This window comes from Oncorhynchus clarkii, chromosome 31 (genome assembly GCF_045791955.1).
Source record: "Oncorhynchus clarkii lewisi isolate Uvic-CL-2024 chromosome 31, UVic_Ocla_1.0, whole genome shotgun sequence".
NCBI lineage: Eukaryota > Metazoa > Chordata > Actinopteri > Salmoniformes > Salmonidae > Oncorhynchus > Oncorhynchus clarkii.
In genome coordinates this window covers 24949961-24970994 of record NC_092177.1, presented here as the reverse complement: position 1 = coordinate 24970994, position 21034 = coordinate 24949961, and the positions used below count along the sequence as shown (strand labels likewise).

Genomic DNA, 21034 nt, shown 5'->3' with positions numbered 1-21034 from the left:
CTTCTTATTTCTCTCACCTCTCCTCCTCTCAAATACCTGTTGTTCTACCTCTCTCTCACTTGTTCATTTACTTTTTCTAATTATCACAACCTAAAATGAAGTGAAAGAGCCTACTTATTGTAAAGAAAAAAGTAGTGTCTTCATGTCAGTGTTGGACAGCAGTGTGTGAGAGCTGACCACTGCCCTGACACAACAGATGAGGTGTTATATTCTCAGGCGCAAACATCTCTTCTTCACACTCAAAAGTAGCCTCACTTATCACATCCTGTGTTTGACATCTTAAGTAAATCCATCACACATGAGAAATGAAGCTATCCTGTTTTTTGTATAATGAATAAGTGAGACTTCGATGGGGCTCATCCTCTTTCCTCTGAGTCAGAACCTTTGAATACGGTCAAAGTTTCACTTCTTCTTTTGCTTGTCACAAACTGGTTGAGGTCTTCTGAGTGGCAGGAACAGATCTCTCATACTTTCCTTGCATTGGTTTTGTTTGTGCCGTAAAACAAATTCAGCTCTGAATAGAAAATAGAGGACTTTGTTGAAGTACCAAAGTTAATTTGATAAACTGAGACCCTGCGTTGTAAAGAGACATGGAGGCTGTTTTAGGACTGTTGGTGATCTCAGCAGGAGTGTCTCATGGTAAGAAACATCTTTATATGTGTTGGTTTCCCTCTTCTTTTATGCAGAATATAATATCAGGAGTCTTGTATATCATGTAACAGAAATTACGGATGGTGATAGACAATATTAAGAACACGGTAGAAGACAGTTGTCCCATGATAATGATCACTGACTTAATGATCCCTATCATGTTGATGCTGTTGGTTTGGTTGTACTGTTAGTCGCTTGTATCATCATCAGTAAAATGATACATGTCTTGACATGGGTTAGAACAGTGATAGTCACTACAGTGTCTTTTCTTCTTGATCTTCAGGCTTGGAAACTTCCTGTGATGCTAGAGAAGATGGATGTCAGTGTTATGCAGCTCTGGGAGGAACTGTCTATCTCCAGCTGACTGAAACCACTGCATATAATCAATACTCATTTTATAAAGGCTCAACTGGTGCTAGAACAGAGATACTGAAAACGAAGAATGACAAATGGGTAATGAGAGACACCCCCATTAAAGACAGAGTACACTTCTTTATAAACAATGGAACATTTAGGTTAAATAACACAATTAGGAATGATTCTGGTGAATACCTGCTCGAAAAACTTGAATCAGATGGGAGATTATCAGGGATCATAGGACTACAACTGTTCATCGAAGGTAAATAACTTACTTGCCAAATAATTTAACTTTCACAAGCTCTACATATTGCTCTGGCTAAACTACACATATGTGACTGCTTAATAATCAAAATAATGAGAAATGCATTTTATGTGTAGTCATTCAACAGGAGTCATTTTTAATTTCATAGTCTACTGTAGTTGGTACATAGATTTATAACCAAATCCATCAACAATAAATCATCTGTTGGTTATTTGAAATACAGTCATTATGTGTCATGAATCTGCTGCTCCTGTCGACTACAGTAGTTTCTGTGGCTTTCAAGAAGAATGGCTGGTGTTGTGTTGTAATGTGTTTTTCCCTCTTACTACAGTTACATATCCTTCTTCCCCCACAGCTCCAGTGTCCAGTCCTCAGCTGTCCTCTGAGTGTCTGTCCCATGGAGAGATGAAGGTGTCCTGCTCCTCTGAGGGGGATGGTCCCCAGTACAGCTGGACTCTGGATGGACAGACGGTGAGAGACACTGAGACCTCTCCTGGTGAAGAGACAAACACCACCATCACTCTGAAGAAAGGCCTGTCAGGAGATCTCACCTGTACTGTCAGAAACACCATCAATAGTGATACTGTCAGCAGGAGAATCTCACACTGTCCAGGTAATCTACTGTTTAATTTACTTTGTTAAAAAAACATTCTGATCAACAATATCAATGATTAATTATATAATTATCATGATTATAATGATCAATGATCAATTCTTATCAATAAGAATTGACCTGTTTCGAAACAGCACTATCCATTTGCCAGTACTAACATGTAATTCAGATACGAATGTGATTACTGTTGTTTGGATTGCATACAGGGCTGATATATGTTAACTGCATCTTATCCAACGGGACAAAGAAATCAGAGTGGGTGAATGCCACTGGTAATACCCTGTGTGTTGAGTCTACAACAGTGGCGACTGTGACTGAGGCCCCCACCAGTAAAACCTCCACTGGTAAGGGATAATGTTGATATTGATGATGATGATGATTATTATTATTATGATTGACGTCATCTTAATCATGACCTCTAGGGTCGTTCCAGAAAATGAGTCCCTAATTGATCTTTTCTTCAATCTAGACCACATGTAGAATGAAATATCTCAGATTTTTTACATTTATAAAGAGTTGCTAAAGTGCTTAAATGCAGCATTTTGACGTGTCCCTCTGTCACCCTCTGTGACCTCTAAGAACATTTTAACCCGCTTAATCCCAAAATGTCTCCAAGTGTTCACCATTATTGTAAAGCCTTATTTTGTTGCTTTGCCAAAGTCATTTCTGGTGATTTGTCTTTATTTCATGTGATTCTTAGAACATTTTTTTTGTACCTTTATTTAATTAGGCAAGTCAGTTAAGAACAAATTCTTATTTACAATGACGGCCTACCAAAAGGCAAAAAGGCCTCCTGTGGGGACGGGGGCCTGAGGTTAAAATGAATACAAATATACAATATAAATAAAGTACAAAACACATCACAACAAGAGAGACAACACAACACTACATGAAGAGAGACCTAAGACAACAATATAGCAAGTGTTGTGTCTTTGGTTATGCCGGATTAATTGCTATGACATGCTATTCTATAAAATAATTTCTCCGTAATTAATATCACCTGATTGAGCTAATCATGTACATGTAATTAACTAGAGAGTCGGGCACAACAAAATAATATTTCTAGAGCTGTTATCTTCCGAATAAACTCTTAAAGATTTAGTAATATTTTACATCAATAGCAGTCAACATTAATCATCATCTTACTTCAGTCTCATAATCTGAAAGTTGCAAATTCTTGTTGTAAAATCTTCAAGAACCCTGGCTAACAATTTGAATCAGCAATACAAAATTGGGTTTAATTATTTATTTACTAAATACCTAACTAATCACACAGAATTCACTTACACAAAGAATTAATTATACCTAGATAATTCTTTACGTCATAGGAAAACATCCCTAGCGGGCGGAACAGCTTGTTACACAAAAGAAAAGGGTCTGGTTTGAGTGAAAGAGCGGGAGACTGGAAAAAAGGCGAAGCTGTGCTATCGTAAATACAGTATGCATTCTAAATTACCGCCCATTTGGAAAAGGAAAATGCAATGAATATTTACTCTGAGCTGCGCTTCAGTAGGTTGGTGGTAGATGGAAGACCGTGTTGCCAAACCGAGTCCTTTGTCCTTTGAAGAATGTCTCTGGTGGTCACTTGGATAAGTTGTAGTAACGTCGTTGTGTGGTAGATGGGATACTCTGTCTGTTCCTTCCTAACCTGCGTTTGCAGATGCGGTCGCTAACTCAACGGCAAGGAGGTATCACTTCTGTCCTGAATAAGAGTTCAAAGTTCATACCATTCGCAACCAAAGCTCATGCTGATGTTGGCTTAGTTCTGTAGTTTTATCTGAACCATTCTGACATAGGATCGTCATCCTACCTCATCGGAACAGATAGTTATGTTGTAGTCAAGAGCTTATATAGGACGGAAGAGGGGTGTGTGTGAAAAGTGTACAACCTCTGTCTCTTCACGTGGGCGGGCCACTGAGTGAGCAGCCCTAATTTATGAAAACCCACATCTCACATTTTAGAAGCTAAAATCACATTTCATCCCATCACGAATAATTTCATATTCAAACATTTAAATTGAACAATAATTCCATGTGAATCTGATAACTCTGATGTGTAGACTTTCCACTGTGGAGTTTATGTCATGTTATCATTGATGAGAATGTCTCAGATGACAACCGAGCTGACATCATATTCATTAAGTACCACTGCATATGTTCAATTGTTAGTTTTACCAGATTATAGTTCCTTTCCCCACAAATACTGAAGTTCCCAGAATCTCTATGTTAACCAAGGGGTTTTTAAATGTAACCTCAGTATGCTTGAGAAGGGAAAAGGGGGAAGAAGTATTTATGACGGTCATGAACCTATCCCCCAGGCCAACTTCATGACACATTACAACACAGCATGGTAGCAACACAACATAACAACAACATGGTAGCAACACAAGATGGTAGCAGCACAAAACATGGTACAAACATTATTGGGCACAGACAACAGGACAAGGGCAAAAAGGTAGAGACAACAATACATCACACAAAGCAGCCACAACTGTCAGTAAGAGTGTCCAAGATTAAGTCTTTGAATGAAGAGATTGAGATAAAACTGTCCAGTTTGAGTGTTTGTTGCAGCTCGTTCCAGTCGCTAGCTGCAGTGAACTGAAAAGAGGAGCAACCCAGGGACGTGTGTGCTTTGGGGACTTTTTAAAGAATGTGACAGGCAGAACCGATATTGTATCTGGAGGATGTGGGCTGCAGTAGATATCTCAGATAAACAGGAGTGAGGCCTAAGAGGGTTTTATAAATAAGCATCAACCAGTGGGTCCTGAGAGATGACCAGTTTACAGAGGTGACCAGTTTACAGAGGAGTATAGAGTGCAGTGATGTGTCCTATAAGGAGCATTGGTGGCAAATCTGATGGCCAAATGGTAAAGAACATCTAGCCACTCGAGAGATTAGTGATTAATTTTCAGGTTACACTACCCAAAAGGGACTAATTTCACAGAACAACCCTCTTGAAGTAGCAGCATCATAGCATTTGGCACATCTCAACTCAGATATGTGATTCCTTTAAATGTTTTATTGCCACCAGGGTTTATAAACTGTATGTTAACTGTATTAATTGTTATTTAATAGGGATCCCCATTAGCTGTTGCCAGGATAGCAGCTAGTTTTCTTGGAGTCCAAACACATTAAGGAACAAAAGATAAACAGCAAGTCACATAACATTATTACACCACTACATATCTACAATACAAAATGTAGAATAAGACCATACAACAATATTACAATGTACGTGTGTGTAGAGTGCATGTGCTAGCGTTTGTGTGCGTATGTGTTTGTCTGTACCTGTGTCTCTTACAGTAGCCACAGTTCCATAAGGTGTATTTTTTCTTTATCTGATTCCACTGCTTGCTTCAGTTACCTGATGATGTGGAATAGAGTTCCATGTAGTCATGGCTCTACGTAGTACTGTGCACCTAACATAGTCTGTTCTGGACTTGGGAAGAGACCTCTGGAGGCATGTCTTGTGGGGTATGCATGGGTGTCCGAGCTGTGTGCTATTAGTTTAATAACCTGTCTTGGACTGAACCTCGTTCCGCTAGCGGAACCACCCCGCAACAGCCAGGGAAAGTGCAGGGCGCCAAAATCAAATCAACAAAAATCTCATGATTAAAATTCCTCAAGCATACAAGTATTTTACACCATTTTAAAGATACAATTCTCGTTAATCCAGCCACAGTGTCTGATTTCAAAAATGGATTTACAGCGAAAGCACCACATTGATTATATTAGGTCACCACCAAGTCACAGAAAAACACAGCCATTTTTCCAAACAAAGAGAGGAGTCACAAAAGGCAGAAATAGAGATAAAATGAATCACTTACCTTTGATGATCTTCATCAGATGACACTCATAGGACTTCATGTTACACAATACATGTATGTGTTGTTTGATAAAGTTCATTTTATATAAAAAAAATCTGAGTTTACATTGGCTCGTTACGTTCAGTAGTTCTAAAACATGCGGTGATTGTGAAGAGAGCCACATATATTTACAGAAATACTCATAATAAACATTGATAAAGATACGACTATTATAAATGGAACTTTAGATAAACTTCTCCTTAATGCAACCGCTGTGTCAGATTTCAAAAAAACTTTATGGAGAAAGCAAACCAAGCAATAATCTGAGTACAGCCTTTAGAAAACAAAGCAGCCAAAAAGATAACAGACATATTGGGTAGTCAATACTACTCAGAAATAGCATTTTAAATATTCACTTACCTTTGATTATCTTCATCAGAATGCACTCCCAGGAATCCCAGTTCCACCATAAATGCTTGATTTGTTCGATAATGTCCATCAGTTATGTCCAAATATCTTCTTTTGTTAGGGCGTTTGATAAACAAATCCAAAAGCGCGATCAGGTTGCGCCGAACGTCGGACGAAAAGTTCAAAAAGTTCAGTTACAGCCCGTAGAAACATGCCAAACCAAGTATGGAATCAATCTTTAGGATGCTTTAACCTGTTGCGACGACCAAACCCGGATCCGGGATTCTATTTATAGACCTAAGCTCATTACCATAACGCAACGTTAACTATTCATGAAAATCGCAAATTAAATAAAATAAATATGCTAGCTCTCAAGCTTAGCCTTTTGTTAACAACACTGTCATCTCAGATTTTCAAAATATGCTTTTCAACCATAGGAAAACAATCATTTGTGTAACAGTAGCTAGCTAGCGTAGCATTTAGCGTTAGCATTAGCGTTAGCATTAGCGTTAGCATTTAGCAGGCAACTATCACAAAAACAAGTAAAGCCTTCAAATAAAATAACTTACCTTTGAAGAACTTCTGATGTTTTCAATGAGGAGACTCTCAGTTAGATAGCAGATGCTCCGTTTTTCCAAAAAGATTCTTTGTGTATTAGAAATACCTCCGTTTTGTACATCACATTTGGCTACCAAAAAAAAAAAAAAAAAAAAAAAAAACGAAAATTCAGCCCTCAAAACGCGAACTTTTTTCCAAATTAACTCCATAATATCGACTGAAACATGGCAAACGTGGTTTAGAATCAATCCTCAAGGTGTTTTTCCACATATCTCTTCAATGATATATCCTTCGTGGAAGCCTGGTTTCTCCTTGCTCTCAAATGGAAAAATAATTGCACCTGGCTTTACGCTCCAATTTCGACGCAGGGACACCAGGCGGACACTTGGAAAATGTAGTCTCTTATGGTCAATCTTCCAATGATATGCCTACAAATACGTCACAATGCTGCTAACACTTTGGGGGAACGACAGAAAGTGTAGGCTCATTCCTTGCGCAATCACAGCCATATAAGGAGACAATGGAAAACAGAGCTTCAGAAATTCTGCTCATTTCCTGGTTGACGCATCATCTTGGTTTCGCCTGTAGAATGAGTTCTGGGGCACTTACAGACAATATCTTTGCAGATTCTGAAACTTCAGAGTGTTTTCTTTCAAAAACTGTCAAGAATATGCATAGTCGAGTATCTTTTCGTGACAGAATATCGCGCTTAAAACGGGAACGTTTTTTATCCAAAAATGAAATAGCGCCCCTAGAGATCAAAGAGGTTAACATAAAACGTTTTTCCAACCGGACAATTCCTTTGTCTGTACAAATGAAGTGGAATGTAGCTACCTTTCATGTGAGCATGCCAGACCGAGGCTGCGGCACTCTTCCAGACCACTACCTCAAAGAGCCCTTATGAGACCCTCCTTTAGAGTATAATCCTCAAAACAGGTTCTAAATACTGTTGACATCTAGTGGAAGCCTTGGGAAGTGAAACATAACTAATATCACACGGTATCTTCAATGGGGGCTGAGGTGATAAACTACAAACCTCAGATTTCCCTCTTCCTGCTTGGATTTTTTTCTCAGGTTTTTGCCTGCCGTATGAGTTCTGTTATGCTCACAGACATCATTCAAACAGTTTTAGAAACTTCAGAGTGTTTTCTATCCACATTTTCTAATTATATGCATATTCTAGGTTTTACGGCTGAGTAGCAGGCAGCTTAATTTGGGCACGTTTTTCATCCAAGCTACCCAATACTGCCCCCTACCCCAAAGAAGTTAAACAGCTTGTCAACACTTCTTACAAAAACAGGTAGTGATGAAGTAAATCTCTCCTCCACTTTGAGCCATGAGAGATTGACATGCATATTATTAATGTTAGTTTTACATTTACATTTAAGGGCCAGACAATCCAGTGTTACTTCAAGCATTTTAGTCGCCTCAATTTACTCAATTTGCAAACTATTCATTACAAGATTTAGTTGAGGTTTAGTGAATGATTTGTCCCAAATACAATGCTTTTAGTTTTTGAAATATTTAGGACAAACTTATTCCTTGCCAACCATTCTGAAACTAACTGCAGCTTTTTGTTCATTGTTGCAGTCATTTCAATCGATGTAGTAGCTGACGTGGATATAGTGTTGAGTCATCCACATGCATAGACACATTTGCTATTTGAGCCAGTAAAGGTTTTTTTTCACACATTTTTTATTTGTTTTACTATGGGTAGCGGAATAACTTTTGCTTCTCTCCAGGCCTGAATGCACACACTTTCTAGTAGGCTTAGATTAACAATATGTCAAATAGGAGTGGCAATATTGTCCGCTTTTATCCTTAGTCATTTTCCATCCAAGTTGTCAGACCCCGTTGGCTTGTCATTGTTGATTTCATAAATTTCATAAATGTGACAAGGGCAGTATCTGGTTGCTCCTCATTGCACCACAGACCAGCAAATCGTTTTTACATCATCAACATAAGAATCACTACAATACTTATCGTATGACCTCTTATACCCGATATTAGGCCCACCATTTGGAACTTTGGTTTTCCGATATGTAGCTACTATATTGTGATCACTACATCCAATGGATTTGGAAACTGCTTAAAAGCGAATTTCTGCTAATTTAGTAAAGATGTGATACATGATGATGATTTAATTCCTGTGCTGTTTATAGATATACCTTAATGCAACCGCTGTGTCTGATTTCAAAAAAACTTTACGGAATAAGCAAACCATGCAATAATCTGAGACGGCGCTCAGAAAAATAGTCAAAATAGCGGCCATGTTGGTGTCAACATAAACAAGAATTTACATGATAAATAGTCCCTTACCTTTGATGATCTTCATCAGAAAGCCTCCCAGGAATCACAGGTCCACAATAAATGTTTGTTTTGTTCGAGAATGTCCGTTATTGATGTCCAAATACCTCCTTTTTTTGTGTGTTTGGTATACATATCCAAACGCTCATTCTGGTCAGCGTTACGTCGGACAAAAACTTTAAAAAGTAATATTACAGGTCGAAGAAATATTTCAAACTAAGTACAGAATCAATCATTAGGATGTTTTTAACATATAGCTTCAATAAAGTTCCAACTTGAGTATTCCTTTGTGTCTTGATGAGCAATGGAACGCAAGTGGATACCATGAGGAATGCGCGTGATCAGAAAATAGCTGACTGCCAGTCACCAGATACATTCTGCTCTCATTCAGTCCCACAACACAGTAGAAGTCTCATTCAAATGTCTATAGAAGGTTGACATCTAGTGGAAGCTCTCGGAAGTGCAACATCATTAATATCTCAAGGGGATTTCAATGGGAACTGTGGTGAATTCATACCAAGCTCAGATTTCTCACTTCCTATTTTGATCTCTCCTCAGGATTTTGCCTGCCATATGAGTTCTGTTATACTCACAGATATCATTCAAACAATTTTTGAAACTTTAGAGTGTTTTCTATCCAATAATAATAATAATGATATGCATATATTTGCAACTGAGACTGAGCAGCAGGCCGTTTACTTTGGGCACCTTATTCATCCAAGCTACTCAATACTGCCCCCCAGCCATAAGAAGTTAACTACCCTGGTAACCTGAACCAGGTTGCAGGCGCTAGTTACAGTTTGAAGATTTTGTGGGGAACTTGTTGAAAGCCAGCCAATATTGAAATCACCCAGAAAATATACCTCTCTGTTGATATCACACACACATCAAGCAAGATTGCAAGATGGCGCCGACAGACATGGCAGCTCTGCTTCTAGCTCCTAAGCAACTCTGCAGTATTTCATTTTTTTGTGTGCTATTTCTTATTTTATTAGCCTAGAACTTTTTTTGTGTCATTTCATACTGCCGAAAAAAACCTTTGCATATCAGAGAGGCGGTAAATCATCAGCATTACGATCAGGAATTTCCCAAATTTGATCCTTTATTTGTAAACCATTCCCTTCTTCCGAGTATTTTACCTCCTAATGTTCAGTCTCTGAACAATAAAGTAGACGAGCTCAGGGCGAGGATCTCCTTTCAGAGTGACATCAGGGACCATAACATACTCTGTTTCACAGAATCATTGCTCTCTCTGGATATACTGTCCCCGTCCATACAGCCAGCTGGGTTCTCAGTACATTGCGCATACAGGGTAAAATAACTCTCCGGGAAGAAGAAATGCAGTGGTGTATGTTTCATGATTTACTACTCATGGTGTAATTCTGATAATGTAGAAAAAGTAATTTTGTTGACCCGACCTAGTATACCTCACAATAAAATGCAGACCGTATTACCTCCCAAGATAATTATCTTCGGTTATAGTCACAGCCGTGAATATTCCCATTCAAGCCGATACCATGAAAGCCCTAAAGAAACTACACAATACTTTTTTCAAACTGGAAACCACATGTCCTGAGGCCGCATTTATTGTAGCTGGGGATTTTACGAATGCAAATTTGAGGAAAACGCAACCGAAGTTCTTTCAACACACTGACTGTAGTACTTTCGCTGCTAAAACGCTCAACCACTGTTATTCTCCCTTATGGGATGCCTACAAGGCCCTCCGCCAACCTCCCTTAAAATGGACACTTACTACGCTGCATTTTGGTCCGATCTTTCCTCATCGGATGAAGAAAATCGTCACAGCGGTATGACGGCTGTGTGGTCCCATGGTGTTTATACTTGCGTACTATTGTTTGTACAGATGAACGTGGTACCTTCAGCATTTGGAAATTGCTCCCAAAAATGAACCACACTTGTGGAGGTCTAAAACTTTTTCTGAGGTCTTGGCTGATTTATTTAGATTTTCTCATGAAGCAAAGAAGCACTGAGTTTGAAGGTAGGCCTTGAAATACATCCACAGGTACACCTCCAATTGACTCAAATTATGTCAGTTAGCCTATCAGCTTCTAAAGCCATGACATTGGAATTTTCCAAGCTGTTTAAAGGCACAGTCAACTTAGTGTATGTAAACTTCTGACCCATTGGAATTGTAAAAGAGTGAAATTATCTGTATGTAAACTATTGTTGGAAATATGACTTGTCATGCACAAAGTAGATGTCCTAACCGACTAGCCAAAACTATAGTTTGTTAACTTCTCTAGGATAGGGGGCAGCATTCGGAATTTTGAATGAAAAGCATGCCCAAGTTCAACTGCCTGCTACTCATCCCCAGAAGATAAGATATGCATATTATTAGAAAACACTCTGAAGTTTCTAAACTGTTTGAATCATGTCTGTGAGTATAACAGAACTTATTTAGCAGGCGAAACCCATGAGGACAAACCATTCAGATTTTTTATTTTGAGGTCACTCTCTTTTCAATGGGATTTCATTGGGAATCCAGATTTCTAGGGGAGCTTTTTGCAGTTCCTATCGCTTCTGCTGGATGTCAACAGTCTTTAGAAATTGGTTGAGGTTTTTCCTTTGTGTAATGAAGAAGTAGCACTGTTCAGATCGAGGGTCACTTGAAGTGTACTGTTAGAGGCGCGTGATCAGAAAGCTAGCTACAGTTTGTTTTCCTCCTGTATTGAACACAGATCATCCCGTCTTCAATTCTATCAATTATTTGCGTAAAATAATACCTAAAGTTGTATTACAAAAGTAGTTTGAAATGTTTTGGAAAAGTTTACAGGTAACTTTTGAGATATTTTGTAGTCAAGTTGGAACCTGTGTTTTTCTGGATCAAACGCGCCAAATAAATTGACATGTTGGATATATATCGACGGAATTAATTGAACAAAAGGACCATTTGTGATGTTTATGGAACATATTGGAGTGGCAACGAAAGAAGCTCGTCAAAGGTAAGGCATGAATTATATTTTTATTTCTGCGTTTTGTGTCGTGCCTGCAGGGTTGAAATATGCTTCTCTCTCTTTGTTTACTGGGGTGCTATCCTCAGATAATAGCATCGTTTGCTTTCGCCGAGAAGCCTTTTTGAAATTTGACATGTTGGCTGGATTCACATCAAGTGAAGCTTTAATTTGCTATCTTGCATGTGTGATTTCATGAAAGTTAGATTTGAATTTGGCGCTCTGCTTTTTCACTGGCTTTTGGCCAGGTGGGACGCTAGCGTCCCACATATCCCAGAGAGGTTAATGAAAGATAACTGAACACCGAATACAAAATAACCAAAGTGAAACAACGAAAATCGAAACAGTCCTATCAGGTGACAAATCACAAAACAGGAAACAACTACCCACAAATACCAGGTGGGAACAGGTTACCTAAGTATGGTTCTCAATCAGAGACAACGAATGACAGCTGCCTCTGATTGGGAACCATACCACACCAAACACAGAAATACAAAACATAACATAGAACAACCCCAACTCACGCCCTGACCAAATCAACATAGAGACACAAAAAAGGAACTAAAGTCAGGACGTGACAGTACCCCCCAAAGGTGCGGACTCCGGACGCAAAACCTGAACCTATAGGGAGGGTCTGGGTGGGCATTTCACCGCGGTTGTGGCTCTGGTGCGGGAAGTAGACCCCACTCCACCTTAGTCTTGGCCCACTTATGTGGCACCTCTGGAGTGGCGACCCTCGCCGCCGACCCCGGACTGGGGACCCTTACAGCGGGCGCCGGACAGGCGGGAGACTCTGGCTGCGCCGGACAGGCAGGAGACTCTGGCGGCGCCGGACAGGCGGGAGACTCTGGCGGCACCGGACAGGCGGGCGGCTCTGGTTGCTCCAGATTGACGGGCGGCTATGGCGGCTCCGGACAGGAGGGAGACTCTGGCGATGCCGGACAGGCGGGAGACTCTGGCGGCGCCGGACAGGCAGGAGGTTTTTGCGGCTCCGGACTGATGGAAGACTCTGGCGGCACCGGACAGGCAGGAGACTCTGGCGACGCCGGACAGGCGGGAGACTCTGGCGGCTCCTGACTGACGGGCGGCTCTGGCGGCTCCGGACAGGAGGGAGACTCTGGCGATGCCGGACAGGCGGGAGACTCTGGCGGCGCCGTACAGGCAGGAGGCTTTGGCGGCTCCGGACTGACGGGCGGCTCTGGCGGCTCCTGACTGACGGGCGGCTCTGGCGGCTCCGGACAGGAGGGAGACTCTGGCGACGCCTGACAGGCGGGAGACTCTGGCGACGCCGGACAGGCGGGAGACTCTGGCGACGCCGGACAGGCGGGAGACTCTGGCGACGCCGGACAGGCGGGAGACTCTGGCGACGCCAGACAGGCGGGAGACTCTGGCGACGCCGGACAGGCGGGAGACTCTGGCGGTGCCGGACAGGCGGGCGGTTATGGCGGCTCCGGACTGACGGGCGGCTCTGGCGGCTCCTGACTGACGGGCGGCTCTGGCGGCTCCGGACAGGAGGGAGACTCTGGCGACGCCGGACAGGCGGGAGACTCTGGCGACGCCGGACTGACGGGCGGCTTTGGCGGCTCCTGACTGACGGGCGGCTTTGGCGGCTCCTGACTGACGGGCGGCTCTGGCGGCTCCGGTTAGGAGGGAGACTCTGGCGGCTCCGGACAGGAGGGAGACTCTAGAGGTGCTGGACAGGCGGGAGAAACTGGAGGGAGGAGACGGAGAGACAGCCTACAGTGGAGACCTACAGGAGGCCTGGTGCGTGGAGGAGGCACCGGATGGTCCGGGCTGTTGGGGGGCACTGGAGCTCTGGTGCATATCACTCGCACCTCTCCCTTTGGCTCAGTGCCCACATTCACCCGTCACGGGCGGAGCGCAGGCATAGGGCAAACTGCACTCTCCCAGCGCTCCGGAGACACAGCACGCAAAGCCGGCGCAGGATACCCTGGGCCGAAATGGCGTAACGGAGACGAAATACGCTGAGCTGGCATAACACGCCCTGGCTGGATGCCCCCTCTTGCATGGCACTTGTGGGGTGCTGGCCTATAGCGCTCCGGGCTATGAGCTTGCACTGGCGACACCGTGCGCTTCACTGCATAACACGGTGCTTGACCAGAACCGGTAAGCACGGGGAGTTGGCTCAGGTCTATCGCCTGACTCCGCCAATCTCCCCGTGTGCCTCTCGTGCTTGTTGCGCTGCCTTTCCTCATATCGCCGCCGCTCAGGTTTAGCTGCCTCCAGTTCTTCTTTGAGGCGGCGACATTCCCCAGCCTGACTCCAGGGTCCCTTACCGTTTAGTATCTCCTCCCAAGTCCAGGAGTCCAGAACCCTCCGACCTTTGTTACCACGCTGCTTGGTCCGTTGGTGGTGGGTAGTTCTATAACGATCTTATTCATCTGATGAGGAGTAGGAAAGATCGGACCAAAACGCAACGTGGTAAGTGTCCATTTTAATGAAAGATGACTGAACACAAAGTGAAACAACGAAAATCAAAACAGTCCTATCAGGTGACAAAACACAAAACAGGAAACAACTACCCACTAACACCAGGTGGGAACAGGCAACCCAAGTATGGTTCTCAATCAGAGACAACGAATGACAGCTGCCTCTGATTGAGAACCATACCAGACCAAACACAGAAATACAAAACATAAAACAAAACATAGAATGCCCACCCCAACTCACGCCCTGACCAAACCAGAGACATAAAATGGAACTAAGGTCAGGATGTGACAACCGCTCAGGAAGGACATACTTTGGTGCGACTGTTAGGACTTGGTGGTCAGTAGCAGCTTCCCACAATAATGGAATTTAGGTTAGGCAGATTAACCTGTAGCCATATTATTTCCACAGTATTTAATGTGAGATTTTTTATAAGCTTTAAAGGAATGTGGTTCTGAATATAGACTGCAACACCACCCCATTGATATTTCTGTCCATTCTGTAGATGTTATAACCATGTATTGCTTCCACTGTATTATCAAAAAATTATCTAAGTGAGTTTCAGAATATGTATGTCATCTGTTACTAGCAAGTTTTTGATTTCATGAACCTTGTTTCTTAGGCTACATATAGTGCATTCGGAAAGTGCTCCAACCCCATTACTTTTTCCACAAAAGGTTACATTACAGCCTTATTCTAAAATGGATACGATCGTTTTTTCCCCCCTCATCAATCTACACACAGTACCCCATAATGACAAAGTAACAACAGGTATTTATTATATTTACATTCAGACCCTTTACTCATAACTTTGGCAGCGATTACAGCCTCAAGTATTCTTGGGTATGACGCTACAAGCTTGGCACACCTGTATTTGGGGAGTTTCTCCCATTCAACTCTGCAGATCCTCTCAAGCTCTGTCAGGTTGTATGGGGAGCATCGCTGCAGAGCTATTTTGAGGTCTCTCCAGAGACATTTGATCAGGGTTCAAGTCCGGGCTCTGCCTGAGCCACTCAAAGATTTTTGGAGACTGTCCTGAAGCCACTCCTGCGTTGTCTTGGCTGTGTGCTTAGGGTTGTTGTCCTGTTAGAAGGTGAACCTTCGCCCGAGTCTGAGGACCTGAGCGCTCTGGAGCAGGTTTTCACCAAGGATCGCTCTGTACTTTGTGTATTCTAGACATGATGCTTGGCATTCAGGCCAAAGAGTAGAATCTTTGTATCATCAGACCAGAGAATCTTGTTTCTCATGGTCTGAAAGTCTTTAGGTGCCTTTTGGCAAACTCCAAGCAGGCTGTGATGTGCCTTTTACTGAGAGTGGCTATCATGTGCATTTTACTGAGGATTGGCTTCCGTCTGGCCACTCTACCATAAAGGCCTTATTGGTGGAGTGCTGCAAAGATGGTTGTCCTTCTGGAAAGTTCTTCCAACTCCACAGAGGAACTATGGAGCTCTTTCAGTGACAGTTTGGTTCTTGGTCACCTCCCTGACCAAGGCTCTACTCCCCCCGATTGATCTGTTTGGCCAGGTTGCCAGCTCTAGGAAGTCCTTAAATGCTGCAGAAATGTTTTAGTACCCTTCCCCAGATCTGTGCTTCAACACAATCCTGTCTCAGAGCTCTACGGACAATTCCTTGGACCTCATGGTTTGGTTTTTGCTCTGACATTCACTGTCAACTCTGGGACCTTAAATAGAATGGAATGTGCATTTCCAAATCATGCCCAATCAATGTAATTGACCATAGATGGACTCTAATCAAGTTGTGGAAACATCTCAAGGACGATCAATGGAAACAGGATACACACATCTCATAGGGGTCTGAATACTTATGTATTTTTGGTATGCAGTCCTCTGCATGCAAACAGTTGCTACATTGAAAGTCTGGGCAGTCAACATTGTCTCAGAATAAAGCTAAATAAACACAGCTCCTGCACCATTGAAAATGTTCAATAATGACCTCCATCTGAGAAATACGGCCAGCTAGCTTCTGTGTCTCTCTCCTTACAGGATGAACAAATGAACAAAAAGAGTTCACAATAATGGCAAAATCCAAAAAGCAGAAATATGTTTCCTCCTTTAAATCCACACGAAAGCAGTGTCTTTGCACATACTGTTGGTCACAGCATCAGTTAATGTTGGTAGCCATACAATGCAGTTCCAGCCAGGTCATGCTGCAGGGAAAAGGCAACAGGCAGCAGGGAATCCAGCCATAATTAGTGTGGGAAACCTCTGAGGTCCCAGACACAAGGGTTGGGAAACCTTGCTAGCTTGATGCTGATAGCTACCAGCTAGGCTAGTAGCTAAGCTACGGTAAACAACTTCAGGCTTTTTGGTCTGGCAGGATCCCGGGACAGGTTGTAGCTGTCACAGCAGCTGAGGCTAACCGCGATGCAGGATCCAAAGTAAAAAAGTATGTAAATAAAACTTTGCAAGGAGACACTGTCGCAACTTTCAAAAACAGTAAAGTGAGGAGACAAAGTTTTAATACCCTACAACAGTGGCCCCCACATCTGTGATAGAGGCAACCACTGGTAAGAGGCATGAAACCTTAGTAATTGCTCAACACAATAAATTATTTTACTGCAGTCTCACTTCATCAGAACATTCAGCAGAAATCTCCTCATGGGCTAGTGGGTTTTATGTTGATAGCAGATCTTACTGCAGTTCATTTTTATGGATTTGATTAATTAGCTGATTAGTTAATTTAGGTCTTATATCGTCTCCCTTCTGTCCCCCAGGATCAGGGTTCAATGTGTTTGTTTATTTCCAACTTGCTGAAGTCTTCATTCTGCTGACAATCTGTCTGGGATCATACTGTTTCTACAAGAAGAAAACTTGTCCTCAAGAACAAGGTCAGTAATGCATCACTGTACCTTTGTTTAACCTATTTTGTCTGATAAGTAACATGTATTATTATTCTTAATTCGCTCTCTCCCCCCTCTCTCTCTCCCTCTCGCTCTCTCTAACTCTCGCTCACTCTCTTTTTCTCTCTCTCCAGATGATGGTGAGTAAGCAGAGTGTTTGCAGTCTCTCAGGTTGATCACGGTGGGACTCTAAGAGGGGTGTTGATGTAGTGAAAGTTGCCATGGAGACCACGACTAATGATGATGTTATACTGCTTATTGCTGTTTTACTCTTACTCAAGCTCAAACTCAAAGCACAGTCACGTATTTAGTTATTTTGACGTACGTCTTCATAGTTTCATAATGTTCCTTCAGACCTGCCCTTAACAAAGTTATAATGAATGATCTATGCGATGGTATTTATTTAATGGATTTTAACTCTTGAATTGTAGTGTTTTAGCAGTTTTTCATTTGTACATACAGTTTTTTATAAACTAATGAAAATGCTATTGTGTTTTTGAAAAATACATTTTCTTTTGTATTCGAATGTGACCTAAGGCCTTCACAAACAGATTTTTATTTTGCGATAGCAAATATGTAGAGTTCAAAAGGTACCTGCACTCAAAACTATGAAAAGGAATGCAAAAATAATGCACTTAATGTAATCAATGCTCAAAAGAATACAAAAAGGTTCTAGGAAACAAAAACAGAGTATGCATTTTGACCACATGTTTTTATTAGTGCTGGGGAACTGTAACAGACACTTCTATTCTTACTGTAACTTCATCAGGTTTTGATTTGATGTGGTATTTGTGCGATTTTGAATGCATTGAAATAAAACCAAGCTACTTTTGAAACATTCTGGACCTTCAGAATGGCACCAAAGGAGATGACTGTCGTTTTACGATCCCATAACCAATTGTGCTATTATGTATGTTTTTTCGCGTTATTTTGAACCTAATGTTTCTAATGTTTCTGCCATTGTGTCTTATGACCAAAAAAAGCGTCTAGATGTCAGAACAGCGATTTCTCACCCCATCCTGGAGGAATACTTTTTCTTCAACGAGAAGGACGGGGAGGATTTATTTCAGACGCCTGACAAGACCCTCATCCCCGTCATTCACAGGAGAAAGAGACAGGGGTATTGGGGACGAAGGTCTGGGTGCCTTGTAAGGAGGGTAGGCTACCTTTACCATCTGTCCTATTAGCCAACATACAATCAATCCATAATAAAATAGACCAACTACGATCATGTAAATCCACCAACCGGACTGTCATGATGTATAATGATAGGAGACAGGCGCAGGAATACGAAATAGGGTTTTTCTATTTCTCCAGACAAAATAGCGTACGTCATGAACATAAAGCCCAAAACAAACAAGTACATATATAACACAGGGCTGTAACCCAAGCAAAGAGTGAGGTGTAACCCTCTAATAAATACACTGGAAGAGACCTGTAATAACAATACACTGGAAGAGACCTGTAATAACAATACACTAGACGAGACCTGTAATAACAATACACTGGACGAGACCTGTAATAACAATACACGGGAAGAGACCTGTAATAACAATACACAGGAAGAGACCTGTAATAACAATACACGGGAAGAGACCTGTAATAACAATACACGGGAAGAGACCTGTAATAACAATACACAGGAAGAGACCTGTAATAACACTACACGGGAAGAGACCTGTAATAACAATGCAGGGGAAGAGACCTGTGATAACAATACACGGGAAGAGACCTGTAATAACAATACACAGGAAGAGACCTGTAATAACAATACACGGGAAGAGACCCGTAATGACAATACACGGGAAGAGACCTGTAATAACAAGTGCACACTAACACGGTAACACGCAAGCCGATACAAGAGAGCACAGGTACTCACAAGACCAACGGACATGCAACAATAATCAGCAAGGACAATGGGGAACAGAGGGCACATATATACACATACTAATCAGGGAGAATGTGCGTAATGAGACAAGACAGTCCGGGGTTTCGGGTAATCATCCAGTTCAGTGATGCCTAGAAGGCGGGTGACGTAGACCTCCGGAGCTGGTAAACGGAATGAGCAGCAGTACCGGGGGAATCCGTGACAGGGACATGTAATATCTTATGTTTCATCCGAGTCGTGGGTGAACGACGACATGAATAACACACAGCTTTCAAGCTTTTTCGATAGGATAGAACAGCGACCTCTGGTAAGACAAGGGGTGGCGGTCTATGCATATTTGTAAACAACAGCTGGTGCACGAAATCTAAGGACATCTGGAGGTCTTGCTCTCCTGAGGTAGAGTATCTCATCATAAGCTGTAGACCACACTATTTACCAAGAGAGTTTTCATCTGTATATTTCGTAGCTGTCTTTATACCATCACAAACCGAAGCTGGCACTAAAACCGCACTCAATGAGCTGTATACGGCCATAAGCAAACAGGAAAATGCTCATCCAGAGGCGGTGCTCCTAGTGGCCGGGGACATTAATGCAGGGAAACTCAAATCCGTTTGGTCTCATTTCTACCAGTATGTTAAATGTGCAACCAGATGGAAAAAAACTCTACACCACATTTACTCCAAACACAGGGACACATACAAAGCTCTCCCTCGCCCTCCATTTGGCAAATCTGACCTTAATTATATCCTCCTGATTCCTGCTTACAAGCAAAAACAAAAGCAGGAAGCATCAGTGACTCGGTCAATTAGAAAGTGTTCAGATGACGCAGATTCTAAGCTACAGGACTGTTTTGCTAGCACAGACTGGAATATGTTCCGGGATTCTTCCGATGACATTGAGGAGTACACCACATCAGTCACTGGCTTCATCAATAAGTGCATCGATGACGTCATCCCCACAGTGACTGTACGTACATACCCCAACCAGAAGCCATGGATTACAGGCAACATCCACACTGAGCTAAAGGGTAGAACTGGCGCTTTCAAGGAGCGGGACTCTAACCCGGAAGCTTTTAAAAAATCTTGCTATGCCCTCTGACAAACCATCAAAATGGCAAAGCATCAATACAGGACTAAGATTGGATTGTTCTGCACTGGCTCTGATGCTCGCAGCATGTGGCAGGGCTTGCAAACTAATACAGACTACAAAGGGAAGCACAGCCGTGAGCTGCCCAGTGACACGAGCCTACCAGACGATCTATAATATTTATATGCTTGCTTCGAGGAAAGTAACATTGAAGAATGCATGAGAGCATCAGCTGTTCCGTAGGACTGGCTCAAACGCATTAAGAAAGAAAGAAACTCCACAAATGAACTTTTAACAAGGCACATTTGTTAATTGGGAAAGGGGTACCGCTAGTGCCCGGCCTCGACAACATCCGGTAAAATTGCAGAGCGCGAAAGTCAAAATACAAAAGTAGTAATATTAAAAATTAATGAAAACACTGGAGTTTTAAACACCATTCTTTAGCTTCGAATCTCGGTAATCAAACCACTTTGTCCGATTTACAAAAGGCTTTACGGCAAAAGCATAGCATTTGATCGTCTGAGGACAGCGCCTCACTCAGTTCCTGCATTAACATAAATTCATAACCTGCACAGGTGTCACAAAACTCAAAAACAGCGATAAAATAAATCACTTACCTTTGAAGATTTTCATCTTTTTGCAATCCAAAGGGTCCCAGTTACACAATAATGGTCTCTTTGTTCAATAAAGTCCTTCTTTATTTCCATTTATTTGGCGCGTTTGATTCAGAAATACACCTGTTCCAACTCGCCCAACATGCCTACAAAGGAATCTAAAAAGTTACCGGTAAACTTTGTCCAAACAATTCAAACAATG

At 42.1% G+C, this 21034-nt stretch overlaps 1 protein-coding gene across 2 annotated transcripts; it reads left to right on the top strand.

The window, feature by feature from the left end:
• Positions 1 to 502: 502 nt before the first annotated feature.
• LOC139391100 (pregnancy-specific beta-1-glycoprotein 2-like) lies at positions 503 to 18117 on the top strand. Of its 2 annotated transcripts, XM_071138619.1 has the most exons (6): positions 503 to 639; positions 935 to 1270; positions 1629 to 1886; positions 16981 to 17010; positions 17119 to 17232; positions 17379 to 18117. In XM_071138619.1, the coding sequence occupies exons 1-6, from the start codon at positions 591 to 593 to the stop codon at positions 17390 to 17392; spliced, it is 801 nt and encodes a 266-aa protein (XP_070994720.1). In that variant the 5' UTR covers positions 503 to 590; the 3' UTR covers positions 17393 to 18117. The 2 variants fall into 2 exon arrangements, 1 of the variants encoding a protein (XP_070994720.1); XR_011629563.1 differs by lacking the exons at positions 503 to 639; positions 935 to 1270; positions 1629 to 1886; positions 16981 to 17010 and having other exon boundaries at positions 17035 to 17232; positions 17416 to 17447.
• Positions 18118 to 21034: the final 2917 nt, after the last annotated feature.